General features: G+C 42.0%; 1 protein-coding gene across 10 annotated transcripts in view; it reads right to left on the bottom strand.

Annotated features, from left to right (window-relative positions):
• Positions 1-19,413, bottom strand: part of GRIA1 (glutamate ionotropic receptor AMPA type subunit 1) — a 326,518-nt gene that overhangs the window by 89,925 nt on the left and 217,180 nt on the right. For all 10 annotated transcript variants that reach the window (XR_004056469.1, XR_004056470.1, XM_030927894.1 and 7 more), the window contains one exon: positions 17,969-18,339. Coding sequence is in view for 8 of the 10 variants with exons in the window: in XM_030927894.1 (XP_030783754.1) it covers positions 17,969-18,339 (371 nt within the window). In the remaining 2 variants the exon portion in view is untranslated. The remainder of the gene's footprint in view (positions 1-17,968; positions 18,340-19,413) is intronic.

Here is a 19,413-nt window from a genome sequence, read left to right on the forward strand (position 1 = left end):
GAAGAATCAATATCGTGAAAATGGCCATACTGCCCAAGGTTATTTATAGATTCAATGCCATCCCCATTAAGCTACCAATGACTTTCTTCACAGAATTGGAAAAAACTGCTTTAAAGTTCATACGGAACCAAAAAAGAGCCCCCATTGCCAAGACAATCCTAAATCAAAATAACAAAGCTGGAGGCATCACGCTACCTGACTTCAAACTATACTAAAAGGCTACAGTAACCAAAACAGCATGGTACTGATACCAAAACAGAGATATAGACCAATGGAACAGAACAGAGTCCTCAGAAATAATACCACACATCTACAGCCATCTGATCTTTGACAAACCTGAGAGAAACAAGGAATGGGGAAAGGATTCCCTATTTAATAAATGGTGCCGGGAAAATTGGCCAGCCATAAGTAGAAAGCTGAAACTGGATCCTTTCCTTACTCCTTATATGAAAACTAATTCAAGATGGATTAGAGACTTAAATGTTAGACCTAATACCATAAAAACCCTAGAAGAAAACCTAGCTAATACCATTCAGGACATAGGCATGGGCAAGGACTTCATGTCTAAAACACCAAAAGCAACGGCAGCAAAAGCCAAAATTGACAAATGGGATCTAATTAAACTAAAGAGCTTCTGCACAGCAAAAGAAACTACCATCAAAGTGAACAGGCAACCTACAGAATGGGAGAAAATTTTTGCAATCTACTCATCTGACAAAGGGCTAATATCCAGAACCTATAAAGAACTCAAACAAATTTACAAGAAAAAAACAAACAACCCCATCAAAAAGTGGGCAAAGGATATGAACAGACATTTCTCAAAAGAAGACATTCATTCAGCCAACAGACACATGAAAAAATGCTCATCATCACTGGCCATCAGAGAAATGCAAATCAAAACCACAATGAGATACCATCTCACACCAGTTAGAATGGCAATCATTAAAAAGTCAGGAAACAATAGGTGCTGGAGAGGATGTGGAGAAATAGGAACACTTTTACACTGTTGGTGGGATTGTAAACTAGTTCAACCATTATGGAAAACAGTATGGCGATTCCTCAAGGATCTAGAACTAGATGTACCATATGACCAAGCTATCCCATTACTGGGTATATACCCAAAGGATCATAAATCATGCTGCTATAAAGACACATGCACACATATGTTTATTGCGGCACTATTTACAATAGCAAAGACTTGGAGTCAACCCAAATGTCCATCTGTGACAGACTGGATTAAGAAAATGTGGCACATATACACCATGGAATACTATGCAGCCATAAAAAAGGATGAGTTTGTGTCCTTTGTAGGGATGTGGATGCAGCTGGAAACCACTATTCTTAGCAAACTATCAGAAGAACAGAAAACCAAACACCGCATGTTCTCACTCATAGGTGGGAACTGAACAATGAGATCACTTGGACTCGGGAAGGGGAACATCACACACCGGGGCCTATCATGGGGAGGGGGGAGGGGAAGGGATTACACTGGGAGTTATACCTGATGTAAATGACGAGTTGATGGGTGCTGACGAGTTGATGGGTGCAGCACACCAACATGGCACAAGTATACATATGTAACAAACCTGCACGTTATGCACATGTACCCTAGAACTTAAAGTATAGTAATAATAATAAAAAAAGAAAAAAAAAGAAACTATATGTATTTTAAGACCCTATTCTATAGACTCATTAAGGATCTAATGTTTTCATTAATTAGCTTAAAAATAATCACAGGTGTCTATAGTGAACACAAAATATTAAAAAACACTGACTACATGGAATATTAATAATCATGGACTATAAATGTCATATAGTTCTCTACTTGGAGAGAGAGAGAGCACAAGCCTTTTTAAAAATTTTTTTTATTATACTTTAAGTTCTAGGGTACATGTGCACAACCTGCAGGTTTGTTACATATGGATACATGTGCCATGTTGGTGTGCTGCACCCATTAACTTGTCATTTACATTAGGTATATCTGCTAATGCTATTCCTTAACTTGTCATTTACATTAGGTATATCTGCTAACGCTATTCCTTCCCCCTACCCCCACCCCACAACAGGTCCTGGTGTGTGATGTCCCCCTTCCTGTGTCCAAGTGTTCTCATTGTTCAATTCCCACCTATGAGTGAGAACATGCGGTGTTTGGTTTTCTGTTCATGTGATAGTTTGCTGAGAATGATGGTTTCCGGCTGCATCCATGTCCCTACAAAGGATATGAACTCATCCTTTTTTATGGTTGCATAGTATTCCACATGTGGTGTGTGTGTGTGTGTGTGTGTGTGTGTGTGTGTGTGTATATCTATATCTCTATCTATATATATGTATGCACTACATTGTCTTAATCCGGTCTGTCATTGATGGACATTTGGGTTAGTTCCAAGTCTTTGCTATTGTGAATAGTGCCACAATAAACATATGTGTGCATGTGTCTTTATAGCAGTGTGATTTATAATCCTTTGGGTATATCCCCAGTAGTGGGATGGCTGGGTCAAATGGTATTTCTAGTTCTAGATCCTTGAGGAATCGCCACACTGTCTTCCACAATGGTTGAACTAGTTTACAGTCCCACCAAGAGTGTAAAAGTGTTCCTATTTCTCCACATCTTCTCCAGCACCTGTTGTTTCCTGACTTTTTTAATGATTGTCATTCTAACTGGTGTAACATGGTATCTCATTGTAGTTTCGATTTGCATTTCTCTGATGGCGAGTGATGATGAACATTTTTTCATGTGTCTGTTGGCTGCATAAATGTCTTCTTTAGAAAAGTGTCTGTTCATATCCTTTGCTCACTTTTTGATGGGGTTGTTTGTTTTTCTCTTGTAAACTTGTGTGAGTTCTTTGTAGGTTCTGGATATTAGCCCTTTGTCAGATGAGTAGATTGCAAAAATTTTCTCCCATGCTGTAGATTGCCTGTTCACTCTGATGGCAATTTCTTTTGCTGTGCGGAAGCTCTTTAATTTTATTAGATCCCATTCGTCAATTTTGGCTTTGTTGCCATTGCTTTTGGTGTTTTAGACATGAAGTCCTTGGCAATGCCTATGTCCTGAATGGTATTGCCTAGGTTTTCTTCTAGGGTTTTTATGATTTTACGTCTAACGTTTAAGTCTCTAATCCATCTCGAATTAATTTTCATATAAGGTGTAAGGAAGGATTCCATTTTCAGCTTTCTACATATGGATAGCCAGTTTTCCCAGCACCATTTATTAAACAGGGAATCCTTTCCCTATTTCTTGTTTTTGTCAGGTTTGTCAAAGATCAGATGGTTGTAGATGTGTGGCATTATTTCTGAGGGCTCTGTTCTGTTCCATTGGTCTATATCTCTGTTTTGGTACCAGTACCATGCTGTTTTGGTTACTGTAACCTTGTAGTATAGTTTGAAGTCAGGTAACATGATTCCTCCAGCTTTGTTCTTTTGGCTTGGAAATGTCTTGGTAATGCAGGCTCTTTTTTGGTTCCATATGAACTTTAAAGCAGTTTTTTCCAAGTCTGTGAAGAAAGTCATTGGTAGCTTAATGGGGATGGCATTGAATCTATAAATAACCTTGGGCAGTATGGCCATTTTCACGATGTTGATTCTTCCTATCCATGAACATGGAATGTTCTTCCATTTGTTTGTGTCTTCTTTTATTTCATTGAGCAGTGGTTTGTAGTTCTCATTGAAGAGGTCCTTCACATCCCTTGTAAGTTGGATTCCTAGGTATTTTATTCTCTTTGAAGCAATTGTGAATGGGAGTTCACTCATGATTTGGCTCTCTGTCTGTTATTGGTGTATAAGAATGCTTGTGATTTCTGCACATTGATTTTGTATCCTGAGACTTTGCTGAAGTTGCTTATCAGCTTAAGGAGATTTTGAGTTGAGAGGATGGGGTTTTCTAAATATACAATCATGTCATCTGCAAACAGGGACAATTTGACTTCCTCTTTTCCTAATTGAATACGTTTTATTTCTTTCTCCTGCCTGATTGCCCTGGCCAGAACTTCTAACACTATGTTGAATAGGAGTGGTGAGAGCGGGCATCCCTGCCTTGTACCAGTTTTCAAAGGGAATGCTTCCAGTTTTTGCCCATTCAGTACGATATTGACTGGAGCACATGGCTTTTACTGAGCACTTATTACATGTCAGCACCATGCTACGTCCTTTAAATACCTTATTCCATTTAATTTTCATAATGATTCCAAAAGGTATAGTCCTTATTTTATATATAAAGTGTGGCAGATTGTATTTTCCAAAGATGGTCACAATACCCCTAACCCCTCCATTCCACACTTTCTTACGATGCGACGCTGACCCTTCTCTTACTGAAAGGTAGAATCTATGTTCCTTCTCTTTTAATCTGGTTGGGGTTGTGACTACAGCAGAAGTCACACTGTGTCACTTTTGAGGGTAGGTTATGAAAGGTGATACAGCTTCTGCCTGCTTCTTTTTGGGACACTTATTCTTGGAACCCAGCCATCGTGCTGTGAGGAAGCCCGCGGAGGAGCCAGGAGAGGGCATGTGTAGGTGTTCAGGCCAAAAGCCTTGACTGCCAGACATGTAAAGGAGGGAGTGAGCCCTCAGATGATTCCTTCCCCCAGCTGTCAAGTCATCCACAGCCTTCTAGATTTTCCATTGAAGGCCCCAGATACAAGCAGAGACAAATCATCCATGGTGCCCCTTTCCAAATTTCTGACCCATGAAATCCACGAGCTTAATAAAATGGCTGTTTTGTTTTTGTTTTTTTGTTTTTTGTCACAAGTTTGGAGTGGTTTGTTATACAGCAATAGTGGTAGAGGCTCTGACATGAAAAGCTCGTTGCCCAGAATCACACAGAAAATTAGTGTAAGAGGCAGAACTAAGCCCAGGCCCAACTCCAGAGCCCACGCTCTTAGCTGCTCTGTTGAGAAAGCCTTGCAAATTTACAATTCCTGCAAAACCAATATCCGCCACTCTTGAGATGTAAAGAAAAATGAACCTAAGGCTGACCTCAAGGAAACAAAAGCAGGTGCCCAGGAGAGCAGGAATGGACTTGTGGACAGTCTGGTTTGGCAGGGAAGGGTTACTACCAGAGAAATGAGTAACACTAGCAAAGTGGGCAGGTGCGTGGATCCAGTTCTTGTCCAATAACTGAGCTGAGAAATAACACTGGGATGGGATAAGTGATGCTGCCAATATCCTCCAGTCATAACACTGAATCTGGCAGCTTTCCTCTTCCTGCTGGAAACAGCCTCTGGACTTTCCTCTGGCCGGAGGTGGGCCAGCAGCACAGCCAGATAAGGAGATGCCTGTCAGTGAGTCTCAGAAAACTCTTAGCAGGGAATAAATGATTGGTGGGGGACCAGGGATAGGGTGAGAAGGAAGTGAGGTGATTAACACAATGGAAGGGAAAGAAAATCAAGATTTTTGACTCTCTGGTATGTACTATGTACTAGGCCTCTGTTTGCTCATGTATTCTTATAATGATCCTGTGATATTGGTATGAATGGACCTTTTCTCAAATTTGAGGAAACTGAGGCTCAATGGTTAACTTATTGGCTCAAGTCTGAAAGCTTAGTAGCTGGTGGAGCTAGGATCCAAACCCAGGTCTATCTGAATAATAGGATCCTTGGCCTCAAAACACAGTCCTCTCTCCTTCTTTGCTTGACTTGTCCCCCCAACCCCTTTGTCTTACCTGTAGTTCCTCCTATAAGTCTTGCTTAATCCCTTAAGGGGGACCAGCCCAAGTTTCTCCTTTTCCATAAGCCAGCCCAGATCATTTTAGTCCTCAGTGATCTTTCTCTCTTCTCTACCTATTGACTATTAACCCCACTTTTGGGAATTATTCAAATGCATGTTCTGCTTTATTATCTACTTTTCTCCTTGCATACCTTGGTTCTTCTACTGCGTTGCAAACATAGAGGTCTGAACTCACTTCTTGCTTCTTTAAATCTGCCATAATACTTAGTTAGTTTTGTGCCTAATGCAAGGTTTAGATCCCAGGTGGTGCTCAATTTAAAACATCGGAGTGATGACTGCTTTCTTGTATCTGTAGAAATACATGCCCACAAGAGCCAGAACCAAAATCAAGCAAACTCCCGCTCTATTGACTTTTTTTCCATTCCCAAAATGAGACATGAAAGAGCAAATGAATCTCAGGGGGGTCCCCAGCCAGGAAGACATTTTTCTAACAGCCCCTTCTACCTGATGCTCAGGAGATAAATAACCTGGCAGCAGTGGTAGCCAGTAGGTTCCCAAGTGCTCAGCCAGGACCCTTTGAATCCCAGAAGTTAGAATGTGGCTGGCAAAGTTCCATCCATGGTGGACTAAGTCTTAACACCAGTCAACAAAGGTGGTCCACAAGAAGTTGAGAGCTACTTCCTAGAGGTCTTCTTGATGGCAACTGGAGAAGTGGTCCAACATTACCTATTTTACACACTGTGTGTTTCTAAGGTGACACTTTAATAGCCTCATAGCAGGGTACAGGGCCCCAAAAAGTCGTGGTATGGGGTTTACCATTAAACTTGGTGAATTCTGAGCCCTTGGCCAGTGAATACCTAGGAAGGATCTTGATTGACAGGTACCATGGCTCAACCCACCTTGTTAGAGCTATGGTAGCCATCAATGAAGATTCTTTCTAGGTATTCATTGGTATTGGCTCCCTCCCTTACGTGTCTCCCTATCCGCTTCAGTGCCTTTGTTCATGATCATTCCCCAACAGGGATTCCCTCTTCATTTCTCTTTGCTTCTGTGGAAAAATCTTATTTCGTCTTTCAAGGCACCATTCAATGCTTCCCAGAAGTCTCTGTTCACCTTAACCCACACGAATTTTTCCTTTCTCAGAAGAACTCTAGCACTGATTCCATGATGTATGTGTAACAAAGGATTTTGTGCAACCCTTGGTTTTACGTTTCCCTAGTTCCTGTGTTCCAGGGAGGCAGCATGGGGCAGTGAAAAGAGCCTATAATTTGGATCAGCAAGACCATAACCTACGACTTCCTGGTACTGTGACCCTGAAGATCTCTACAAAGTAGCACAGCCATTATTGTTCATCCTCCTCAACAGTTGCTTCTTGCTCCTTTGGATGATAGGCTGGCATTTCTTTCACCAGCTTTCTACTGATGGATACTAAGCCATCTCCTGCTTTTTAAAGCAGTGAAATGAATGCCCTTATGCATACATCTTACCACATTTGCACGACCATTTCTATAGGATAAATGGAATTCACCCATAGGATAAATATATTCCAGACCTCTCTCACAGTCACAATTTTAAGGCCATTTCTGATTCTATTTCCCTGTTTTCTCCCCATTTATCCTTCCTACTTAAAGTGCTACAGTTAACAATATGCCCTCTCCAGCTTTGGCTGTGACTATGGAATGTCCCACAGTCCCTTCCCAGCTGAAGCTGACTTTCCAAAGTGGCACCAGTTACATTTTTGCTCTTATCTCTGTCTCACCATCTCCCTCACTCCAACTGAGCAGGTTGCACCTGATCTTGGTGGGGGCAAAATGCTCTCTTGGGTCCTCACCTCTGCTCCCTCAGGAGATGGCTCTTAAAGACAAAGATACTGTTAGGAATAATAAAAATTGAATAAAAATTCAAAGCAAGGCCCACTAAAAAAATCAGTGTTAGGGAATCCTATAAAGGAAAAAGGATGTCTCCCCTTTTATAAAAATTATAACAATCCCTAGAGGGCCCTAAGAGACCTTTAGAAGATTGCTGGTCTTGGAAGACAGCTGTGTGTCAAGGATAAATCATGGATATTAGAATCAGACAGGCACAGATTATAATCTCAACCCTGCTGGGTACCCACATGCAAGTGAATTAATCTCTCTGAGCCCCAGTTTTCTCATCACAAAATGGTGTTGATATACCAGGCAGAGTAGTCAAGAAGATTAGCAGTAACATGATCTAACATTTATCAGAGTGCCTGACACACAGTAAGTACAACACATGAAAGAAAGAAATTTTTGCTACTATTTTTCCAGCAAAGAGATCAGAGCTTTCCTGAATAGTGGGGTAGCTGGCAACATTAGGATGACAAGGTAACTTTATTTTCTGGTTCCTTTTAATTTCTTTATCTCCAATTCTTCCCACTTCTTCTCCAAATCCATTCAGAGACCAGGACTGAGTTGCCCTGTGTTGCACAAGTAGTTAGTGACAGCTAGAAATTCTCTCCATTAACCAATTTTCTCTTCATTGAGTGAAAAACAGGACAGAGTCCTAGCTACTGTGAAGATAGACATTCAACAAACATATGTTGAGTATTTAGAACACACAACCCCTCATGTCAGGTTTTGAATGAGTTGTAGAAATGAGTTTACCAGTTTCAAAAAGGAACAGACATGGTAACTACAGTGCAGCGTTGAAGATTTAAGATGCCCTCTGAGAGGTGTAGGTGACAGCAACAATGGCAACAGCAGCAATAACAACAGAATTTACTGTGTGTCACCCCTATGCAAGGCAAATGCTTTCCGTGAATCACATCATTTAATCCTCAGAATATCTCATTTGAGGTAGGTCTTATTATTTTTCCTATTTTCCAGAAGTGGAAACTGGGTGTAGGAAAGTTATTTTCTAAAGCTCACACAGTTAGTAGGTGGTAGAGTCAGAATTCAATCCCAGCCAGCCCTGCTGCAGAGTTCAAGCTTATAACTATGACTGTAAAGCACAGATTCAGAGGAGTAATTGGGGTTGGTTGGGGGAGGGTGAGAAGGCAACATTTGCAAATGGGGAAGGAGTTGAGCAGGAAAGTTGGGAAAAGTCTCTCCAAGCAGAGGGAACAACAAAGGCATAATGGGAGTATGGAGCTGGAGACAGAATGAAGCACAACTTGGCTTGTTTGAAGCCTTGGCTAAGCTGGGAATCATAAGGAGGTGAGCCTTAGATGGGGAGCTAGGGCAATACTAGAGACCATCTTACTCCCATTTTGCAGAGGAAAAAGTGAGACACAGAGAGAGAAAGTGACTCATCCAGTGGGTTAGTAGTAGCTGAGATTGAGTTTCTTTTTAAGCTCCTTTACCACCTCCTCCATCCCTTGTGACAACAGCTGGTCCTAATTCTGACTTTGGGTGGGACTCCACTCTGCTTTAGCAGGCACTGTGCCTGCTTATTTTGAGGCCCTTTCTCCTTAAGCCACTAGATGCAAACAGTGACTGTCATCAGCTAGGTTTGTGGTTTCTGTTAGTGTCCTTGACACCATTTATTTTTTGTTGGGTGTCTTGGACTTAATTCACCTATTATCCCCGTTGGACATAGCTAGGGGTAAAAGCATATGTAAGTGGTGTAGCAAAAATGATTCATTCACCAGAGTTGGATGGTGGTACCTAACTCATATTCAAAACCATCAGGCTCCCCATAGGGGTTTCAGCATACTTTCCTCATCAATTCAATTAGCTATGCTTTCATTTTTTTTTTTCTGTCTAGAACTCAGTACTTCTTTGCAGGTAAACAATTGGGTTTCTTGGTCACAGATGCTATATATCCAGTGAGGGTTTAAAAGAAAAACAAGAGGTCCTCTCTGGGAAAATGCAGAACCTATGAAGATGTAGCTAGCCATAAATAGGCTTCTCTGGATATAGAAATTTAGGGGCTGTCTTTCTTTTAGTGCAGCCACCATTTATGGCCTGGATTTTCCAAAGTATATGAAAGGAAAGAAAAATACAGCAATCAGATTTCATACTTGGAATCAAAAATGGAGGGGAAAGGGAGAAAAATTCCCTTAAAAATATATAAATAAGATATTCCAAGTGTGTCTAAATGCAGTAAGTACGTACGAAGGTTGTTTTATGCCTCACCATTCTTTTAGGGCTCTCACACTGGTGGCGTACAAGCTGAAGGTAGGCATGCTTTTGTTTGGTCTGCACAGAGTTCCCATGGCAATGACTGTCCAGAGCTGAGGGGGAGCTATCCTCTCTAGCTGACACATGCATGTGCAGTTCATCACAGCCCCCGGCTGACTTCCACTCCTATGCTATTGAACTTACACGAATTATCTGTGTGATTTTGGCTATGTCCCTTCCCCTCCCTGTCACCCAGAATCCTCGCCTATCAAATTGGGATGGCCGTGTTAATCACATTTTTATTTTGTTTATTGCCTGCCTCTTCTCTCTGGAATGCAAGCTCCAGGAGAGTAAGAGCTTTTGTCTGCTATATTCTGTGATGTCTCTCACCGTACCTTGAACAATGTTTGTTAAATAACAGTTGCTAAAGAAATACTTAATGAATAAATAAATGAATAATTGGTACTCAACATCCCTTTCAGCTCTGTGAAAAACTTTCTGAAAATTTCCCTATTGTAATTTTGGAGAAAAAAAAAATCTCTCCCTCAATTAAACTGTTCAAAGTATAAACTTCCAGAACAATCTAGAGAGAGTAATTATGCTTCCCCCTTGCTGATGGCCAGAACTGCTGGCTGAGACACAGAAAATGATGGTTACATTTGCATATCCAGTGAAGGCTTTTATTCTCCTGTCACTGCACTCATTTTAACACTTCCGTGCTGCTTTTGGAGCTTGTGAAACTTCTACTCTTCTTCTCAAAGGTCTGTAAAACTGCTCAGTAGCAGAACCTGGTTCTGGGTCTCACCATCAGGTAGCAGAAGATTAAAATGGAAAAAGTAGGAGCCATTGATCTGGAGTTCCACACCCCATCCCCCATGACGGGGACCACCCCTACACAGTCCATGCACACTTCACACCTGCCATGACTGCAGAATCACCTCACCTGGGACAGTCCCTTTGTGTTGGTGTTGCTTGCTAATGGAGAGGAAAACACAGTCAAGGGGGAAATATGCTGGTGAAACCCTTGGTAAGTTCTTCTTGCTGGCTTGGCCTGCAGAAGGCAGGGCCATCAGGACAGCCAGGCCCCTGCTTTGAAGGCCACAGTCAACCCCCAGTGCCAAGGGCCTTGCTCACCCAGCAAGTAACATACTATAGGGTAGTGAGCCAGCAGACTCTGGGCTCCATGTTTACGGCTTTCGACTAGCATAATTTCTAGCTGCCCTATGGGCCTTGCTTTTCATATTTTTAAGCTGACTTCCCTGGACAGCATGCTAGTTCAATGACTTCCAACTTTAATGCTCATCAGTCCTGGGGCAGAAGTGGGTGGAGAGGCTTATGAAACATGTAGAACTTTCTCTCCAACTGCAGTTTCAAATTCTAGAGAGCTGAAATACAGTCTTAGAATCTGCATTTGGACAAACATCCCAGGTGATTCTGATGCAGAGGGTCCCAGCAGAAACCCCCATGCCTAGTCCCAAGACCCAGATTATCTATTGCACATTTCCTGCTCATCATTTTTGACACATCCTTGTGACACTGTTCCTTGTAGAAATGAACCTGTGGCCTAAATGAGGTTTGCCCTTTCAAAATGAGAAATGTTTCACAATTTCAGGCTGCCTTCATCAACTTGCCTCAATATTTACTTTCAGGCTCTTTCTCTTCCCCACAATACTCCAGTGACATCAAGATGAGCAAGAGAAATGGGTTTGCACAGCTCTTGCTGGGAGGGGAGGACAGAGCAGGAGGTGGAAAGAGGAAGGTTTCTCATAGACTCTCAGTGCCAGAGGCCTTCTGGTTGCTATGAAACTAGTGTGTGAATGCAAAGGTCAGGCTATCATTGGTTATTGGCTTGGGCTCTCCTCATTGGCCAATGTCTTTCTATGGTGAGTCAGTTAAAAGGCCCTCAACAAGGCTGGGCACAGTGGCTCACGCCTGTAATCCCAGCACTTTGGGAGGCTGAGGTGGGCGGATCACAAGGTCAGGAGTTCAAGACCAGCCTGGCCAACATGGTGAAACCCCATCTCTACTGAAAACAGAAAAATTAGCTGGGCGTGGTGGCACGTGCCTGTAATCCCAGCTACTGGGGAGGCTGAGACAAGAGAACTGCTTGAACCTGGGAGGCGGAGGTCGCAGTGAGCTGAGATCATGCCATTGCACTCAAGCTCCGGGCAACAGAGCAAGATTCTGTCTTGGACAAAATTAAATAAATAAACAAATTAGTGGAGGGAGGAGGTTATGATATCAGGCTCCAGGAGATCTCCAAAGGGCCATCGCTTCCCTGCCTGAGACTTCTTCTCCCGGGAGTAATTATCTCCACCAGGTGGAGACAATTATTACACATTCCAATACAGTTTATGATCAAGAATAAAAGAGAGAATTCTGAAAGCTAAAGTCATAATTTCCCATTTTCCTCTATTCCCCTAGCACCCTCTAACATCCTCTCATTCTCTTATTAAGGTCACCTGAACCCAGAAAAATACTGATGCCGTGGAGAAGCCATTGGGGAAGTGGGGCCGTGGGTGCAATAAGCTGAAGAAGCTTACTCTCAGTTCATTCGAAGGCAAAGCAGCCTTGGGCTGAGACTGCATAGTAGGGTAGCACTGGATTGGGCACCAACCAGCCATAGGTATCACCTGGGTGATCTTAGAGAAAATGCCTTTCCTCCCCTCTCTGGCCTCAGTTTCCTCATGTGTAACATGGGGTGGGTAAACTAGAGCATCCTATTGATCCTGCCCAGAGCTAATAGTCCCTGGCACTGTAGTTCCATGTTTTCCAAATGCTTCCTCCCCCTTGGACTCACCCTTGATTCCTCCCCCACTCATCCTCATAGATCCAATACATCAGCAAGTCCTGTCAATTCTAGTCTCAGAGTGAACCATAAATCCATGTCGATGACCATCATTATAATTTCCATCACTGTAATTTCCCCACCATGGCTGTGAGAGCCTTTTGCTTGGTCCCTCTGCTTCCACTCTGGACTCTTCTCTGCCCCAATTCATTTTCCTCATAGCTCCCCAGAGTGGTATTTTAGCATACAATTCAATCCTTCCCTTGCTTAAAACCCTCCAATGGTCTTCTGTTGCATTTACAATAAAACATGAAATTTAAAATGTGACCACAGGGCTCTGCACGGGCCTCTGCCTCTTCCTCCAATATTATCTCAAACCCCTGTCCTCTTGATTCACAGTAAGCCAGACACACTGGTCACTCCTCCAGTCCTCGAGAGCACTAAACTCTTTTTCACCTGAGAGCCTTTGCGCATGGCTATTTATGTCTCTTAGCTCTGTACAAGTCTAGCTCATTCTCACCCATCAGCTCTTCAGAGAAACCTTCTCAGAACACTCCAAGTAAGACTTGTTTAATTCCACTTTTTGTATTATCTATTGCAACAGCAGGTTCATTTTATTTATAGCACATCCCGACTTACACATTCACGAACGTTTGTTTAATGTCTCTTATATCACTATACTGCCAGTTCCTTGAAGCAAAGGCTCCTGCCCTCCACACTCCAACACCAATATATCTTCATATCCTCAGCACCTAGAACCATGCCCTGGATGTCATAAGCAGTTAGCAGTATCTGTTGAGTAAATGAATGATCTTGACCACACAAACAGGAAAATGGATGGGAAATGGACCAGAAATGAAAGTTGAGGGAGCTAAAGATAAATTTTGTCTGTGATGATTTTTATTTCTTCTTTAACACACTCCTCAAAATCTAAAATATCTATTAAAAATAGGTCTTTGGGCTGGGCACAGTGGCTCATGCCTGTAATCCCAGCACTTCAGGAGGCTGAAGTAGGCAGATCACTTGGGTTCAGGAGTTCAAGACCAGCCTGAGCAGCATAGGGAAACCACATCTATATAAAAAATACAAAAATTAGCTGGGTGTGGAGGCTTGTGCCTGTAGTCCCAGCTACTCACGAGGTTGAGGTGGGAGGATAGCTTGAGCGCAGAAGGTCAAGCTATGATGTCAAGTTATGCAGTGAGCCGAGATTGTATCACTACACTCCAGCCTGGGTGACTGAGTTTTAAAAAAGGTTTTTTTTTCTTCTTTATTTTTGAGCAAGAAAGAAGCAGGCCTAAAAGTGAATTCATGGGTCCCTTTTTAATCTCACCATCAACTTAATTAAAAAAAAATTGAAATCTGCGATCATAGTTGAAGTGGTTTTTAACTTTCACTGTTAAAATGGATTATATAAACCAATTTATTGAATATACATTTCAAAGGGTGGGTGGAGGAGTCTTTAAAGCATTTCACTAGCATTCGCTGGCATACACCATTGACTGTGCTAATTCTGGATTCCAGTGCAGAAAACATTGACTTTAGGCACAGTGGCCAATATTGTCAGTTGATTCCCCCAATATCGATTCCTACCCTGCCTACTCTAGAGGCTGGGAAACCTAAATTCTTGCCTTCTCAGCCTCTCTTGCCACTAGAAATAATCATGGCCACTGTCCTGACCAATGAGAAAGAAGCAGACATCTGTGTGGGTTGGAGAGTATTTTGTTAAGCTTTTGTTCTTCTGATCCAAAAAGACAGAAATAGAAGGCAACACTTTTTTTCCTTCATGCTGTTTGAACATGGACACAATATTTGGGAACCGCCATCTTATGAACAAGAAGAAAAGGCCAAGATAGTTGCAGAATGGCCAATCTGGATTTCACCACAAGCTGCTACCTGCTACCACTTTCTTACATATGAGAAAGATAACCCTCTTTACTGGGTTATCTTTATCTTTACCGTATTACTGTGGTCAGGTTTTGATGTTATTTGCAGATAATTACACTTGGCCACATTTTGTTGGTTTTTGGTTACTAGACATTAACATCAATTTTGAAGAGATTAGAAAGAGTTAAAGCTACTTGTGGCTAAGTGCAGATACATGCAATTCAGATGAAATTGATTTCCACAAATTCTAAATTAGTAAGGGTTTATGACATTTTATTTAAATAAGCAGAAAGATCAGTTAATTGAAGCTCATTTGAAAGGATGTTGGATGAATGCCACCCTTCTACTGTAGCACCCAGGGTGTCTAACATAGTACTGTGCATATCAGAAGGTCATGAAACTTACTGACTTCATCAGGAAATATGTAAACAGTAATGACAACAAAAGTTTCTATTGATGTTTTTCTTTGTCTGCTTAGTCTATAACTTTGATCACTGTCTTAGCATCCTTGTCTTTTTGTCTGGTTCAAGGTAAGATGAAGTACACGTCTCTTCTCTTCTACATATATTTCCAAGAAACATTTTGATACATTCTCACTCTCAAGGGAGATTTTACAGGCTCCTAAACTCTGGGATTAACCAAGGTTGGCTTGATTAAAAAGTCCATCTCAAGTGCATCAAAGTTCTAACTAACTCTGGCAGTTCACCCTTGTGTCTGTCCGACCTTTCAGCCAAAGTCAACAACCCTTCCTCCCAGTTCCTATGAGAAGAAGCCTTAGGAATCCAGATATTGCTGGTCTCTGGAGTAAACCACTGGCTATTTCTGCTTTGCTAATGGACTTCTCGAGAAGAAGGTATTAGGCTTTCAAATCAGTGTGAGCCGTGGTGACATTGTTTCTTCCAGTGAAGTTTAGACAAAATCCAATTAAAAAAATCAATAACATAATTAAAAAAAAGCATCCAGTTGTAGCACTTCCTGTGTGAAGGCTGGGTACTGTGTTACAGGTTCTATACATACTTTTAAACTTTCCAATGACATTTGAGGTAGGAACTGTTATTTCCATTTTATTAATGAAAAAGAGGCATAGAGTGGAGTTGTTTTATTAAAATCAGGGAGGAGGGAGGCTGGGTATGTTGTTCAGTTTCCTCTTCACTCCATGTCAACTCCTACGATACACTACTGGAACCCTCAAAAGTCCAGAAAGCATAGTTTGAAAATCCTCTTGCAGCCAGAGGTCACAAACTCAAACACCCTCTGGGACCAGCTGAGTAACACAGGAACAAAGAAGGTCAGGTTGGAGCTGGGGTGAACCTTGAATGCGCGGACCTGTTCGAGAGGACAGCTACCACTCAGTTTTGGACAACCATTGCCAAATTCTGCACAGATTAAACAAAAACATGTCTGACAGAAGATTCAGTTTATGGACCACAAGATTGAAACCCCTGGAGGAATAGTGGGGAGAAAGAAAACACACCCTGAGATCATAGCATAAAGGTGCTATGAAAAGATGAGATGCTCACTGATGAAGGAAATAAAGGAGAAAAAACAAGTTCGTGGGTCTTTTCTGACACCTGTATGTTGTGATGGCCGTACATTATACTGACTAGTTAGGAATTGTTTCTTCCCACTGTTTATCCACGGGCCTGATTTATTTTTAAGCAAGCCCTTCCCCTGCTTGGTTCTCTCTACTCTTCACCATGTGTTTGCCAGTATTGGCCAAGCAGCCAGTCTCACACCTCCTCTCCCACGCGCCCCCCTACCCCCCACTGTCTTCTTATTTAAAGAAAAACAAGATTGTAATGAACGATGAGACTTTCTAAGTTATACAGCAGGCAAAATAAGTCCTGAGGGAAGCTTGTTAGAAAGAATTTACTCCATTGCCGCTTAGGAATATTGGTCCTCATTGACACTGAAATGCAAAACGTAGATGGGTGGTAAAGATGCCTCCAGGACATGTCTGTGAGACCTTGGTATTATGCACTTATGCCTCCAGATCTATCCATGGAGGCCAAATTCTGAGCCATGACTCCCTGTAGGCTTTTGAAATTTGGTAATCTAAGAGAGTGCCTACTGGAAAAAGAGTTCATAGACATTAAGCAACTGTAAAAGGAAATAGAGTCAGTGCTTATTTATCAGGCAGATTGGTGGGGTATATGTGGCATGCACATCCAGAATGTAGTCAAAAGAACAGGAGGTCAATAAATGTGGGACTTAGTCTAGCCTGGCAGCTTTCCTACCTTTTCCCCCACTCTCTCCTGTCCACCCTTTCTCTTTTCTTAGCTTCAGTCCCTTTTTTTTCCCAAAATAAATTGTGTTCACAAGTCCAATATATAAAACAGACAAAAATGGAGCTATTCTGATTCCATATTGGGGGCTAAAATCCCACTGATTTGGTTACCTGAATGTTTTCAATGTGATATCTGAGGCACCATTGAGAGATTCCATTTTCTTTTCCTTTTTCTTTTTTTCTTTTTTTCTTTTTTTTTAAGATGGAGTCTCACTCTGTCACCCAGGCTGGAGTGCAGTGGCACGATCTTGGCTTACTGCAACCTCTGCCTCCCGGGTTCAGGTGATCCTCTCACCTCAACCTCCTGAAGTAGCTGGGATTACAGGCACCTGCCACCACACATGGCTAATTTTATTTTTATTTATTTTTTATATTTTGTATTTTTAGTAGAGACGGGGTTTCACCATGTTGGCCAGACTGGTCTCAAACTCTTGATCTCAAGTGATCCACCTGCCTCGGCCTCCCAAAGTGCCGGGATTACAGGCATGAGCCACCACGCCTGGCCTGAAATTCCATTTTTTAATCACAAGAAACAAATTTACATCATCACTGGAACTAGATTATTTCCAGAGTCTTACTCAGAACCAAAGAAAAGGAGAACCTTTTTCTCGTGAAGGGGAAGACGCCAACATCTACTAGGGTGAGGTGACTTTCTGAGGGCCACATAAAGGGCCCATGTGCTAGAACCAGTGCTAGAACTTACTCATAGTCCAGTGCTCTTCCCACCATGCAGAAGTAGTAAAGGACAGCGTTCTGAATCTCAGCTCACTTGCCTACTAACTGTATAATACTGGCAAGATAGTCAACATTTCTGTGGTTCCTCATTTGTAAAAAGAGACATGATGGGAGTACCACCTTATGTTCCTGTAAGGACTCAATGATTTAAAGCATGCACAGAACTCAGAACCTTGCTTGGCATTTGGTAGATGCTTCGTAAGTGTTAGTTGTACCACACATTGCTCCCTTCTTTCCTCTGTACCTTTCAGCTACAACGCATCAGTCATAATTATGCCTATTAACCTTGACAGAGCACATCAACCATACACCAGACAGAGATGGCCCAGCCACAGGATGATCCAGATAATCCACAGCATGCAATGGACAGTTGACTGTAAAGAATAGTTGAAAAACTGAATACAGTGGAGTCTGAAATAATTCATCTCTTTACTTTCCAGTATTTTTTTTTTTAAAAACAAACCAACAAAAACAAACAAACAAAAACAAAACCATAACATTAGGCAAAGGGATTGAGAAGAGCTGACTGACCTGGGAGAAATGTCACATCCTTGCTGCATGAAGGCTCCCAGAGAGAACCACAAACTGTTGAATATCCCAAACTCATTGGACTGGTCACTGGTTGTCTGGTCCCGTCCTTCCTCAAACTCTTCACTGTGCCATTCATAGGGACTGAAGCGGCTGACCAGGAAGAGGACGACACTCACTCCAATGTAGGCAAAAACAATGCACATCCAAATCTCATAAGCCAAAGGATCAAGGAAGGAGAAGACGCCCGGCTTGGATTTCTGTGGTTTTTTAATCATGATGGAGATCCCCAAACTCATAAATGGTTTGGAGAAATCTATAACTTCTTCCCGGACCAAAGTGATAGTTAAGGGAGCCACAGCCACATCTGCTCTCTGAAAAAAAAAAAAAAAAAAAAAAAAATGCAGGTGAGCTCAGCAGCCCTTTTCATTCTCTTGTTTGTCTTCTTATTGTGACTATTCTTTTGTGTCTTAAAGGATATGAGAGTGGGAAGGAATCTTTGAAGTCCAACCCCTCCTACTCTATAAAATATTTTTGATGAATGGATGGTCAGCTCAATATCTTACAAGAGATTTTCTAATTATTTGACAGTTCTGAATGTTAGAGGCATCTTCCTCATACTACAAGATGGAAGGTGTTGTGATACCTGCTGTTTTTGCTCGCTCAGCAGCTCCCCCTACTTTCTCTGGCAGGGGAACCATTCTTGCCCCACTCTTGGTCCTACAGGTTGGAATGAGGCTGATCCCTCTGGCTACATGGGGAAGCAGGTGACCCAGGTCCCAGCCAATCCATGTACCCCACTCCCCTGGCCAGAATCATCCTTTCAGAGATGACATAGGATTCAAATGGGTTTAATGAGATCTAGTCCTGAGAGATTCAGAGGATGACCTCTGATGTCATAATTTGGGCCACTGTAAATTCAGGGCTTACCCTGGATTCCCTAGGAACTTGTGTCAATATATCCCTCTGTATTGACACAGAGGAATCCAAGAACATGAGCCAATACTTCAGTTTGCCTAAGCCAGTTTGAATTGGGTTTCTTTTTCCTGCAACCAAGATAGTCCTGACTAAAGGCAAATTTAACTAAATAGACATTTATTGAACACTTACTATGTGCAATCTCCAGACTGAAAGTTGTAGGTAGACTATGGTCCTCACCCTCAGGAAATTACAAATTAGTAGGAGACATAGAAACACGCAAACAATTTTCCAGTCTACAAGGTGGAAAGGGTATGTGTTATCCAAGATATACAGAGTACTACCAGAGACCAGGGAGGGATTCATTCTGGCTGCGGAGATAAGGGACTGCATCTTGGAAGAGGTGGCATATAAAGTAGGCATTGAAAGAGGGGTAGGATTTTGACAGGTTGCTCTGGCATGGAACAGCATTCCAGGAGGAGGGAACCATGGGAATAATAGCCTGTGACGAAAAGGTAAAGTAGTATTGC

The sequence above is a fragment of the Rhinopithecus roxellana genome, chromosome 3 (assembly GCF_007565055.1).
Source record: "Rhinopithecus roxellana isolate Shanxi Qingling chromosome 3, ASM756505v1, whole genome shotgun sequence".
Taxonomy (NCBI): Eukaryota; Metazoa; Chordata; class Mammalia; order Primates; family Cercopithecidae; genus Rhinopithecus; species Rhinopithecus roxellana.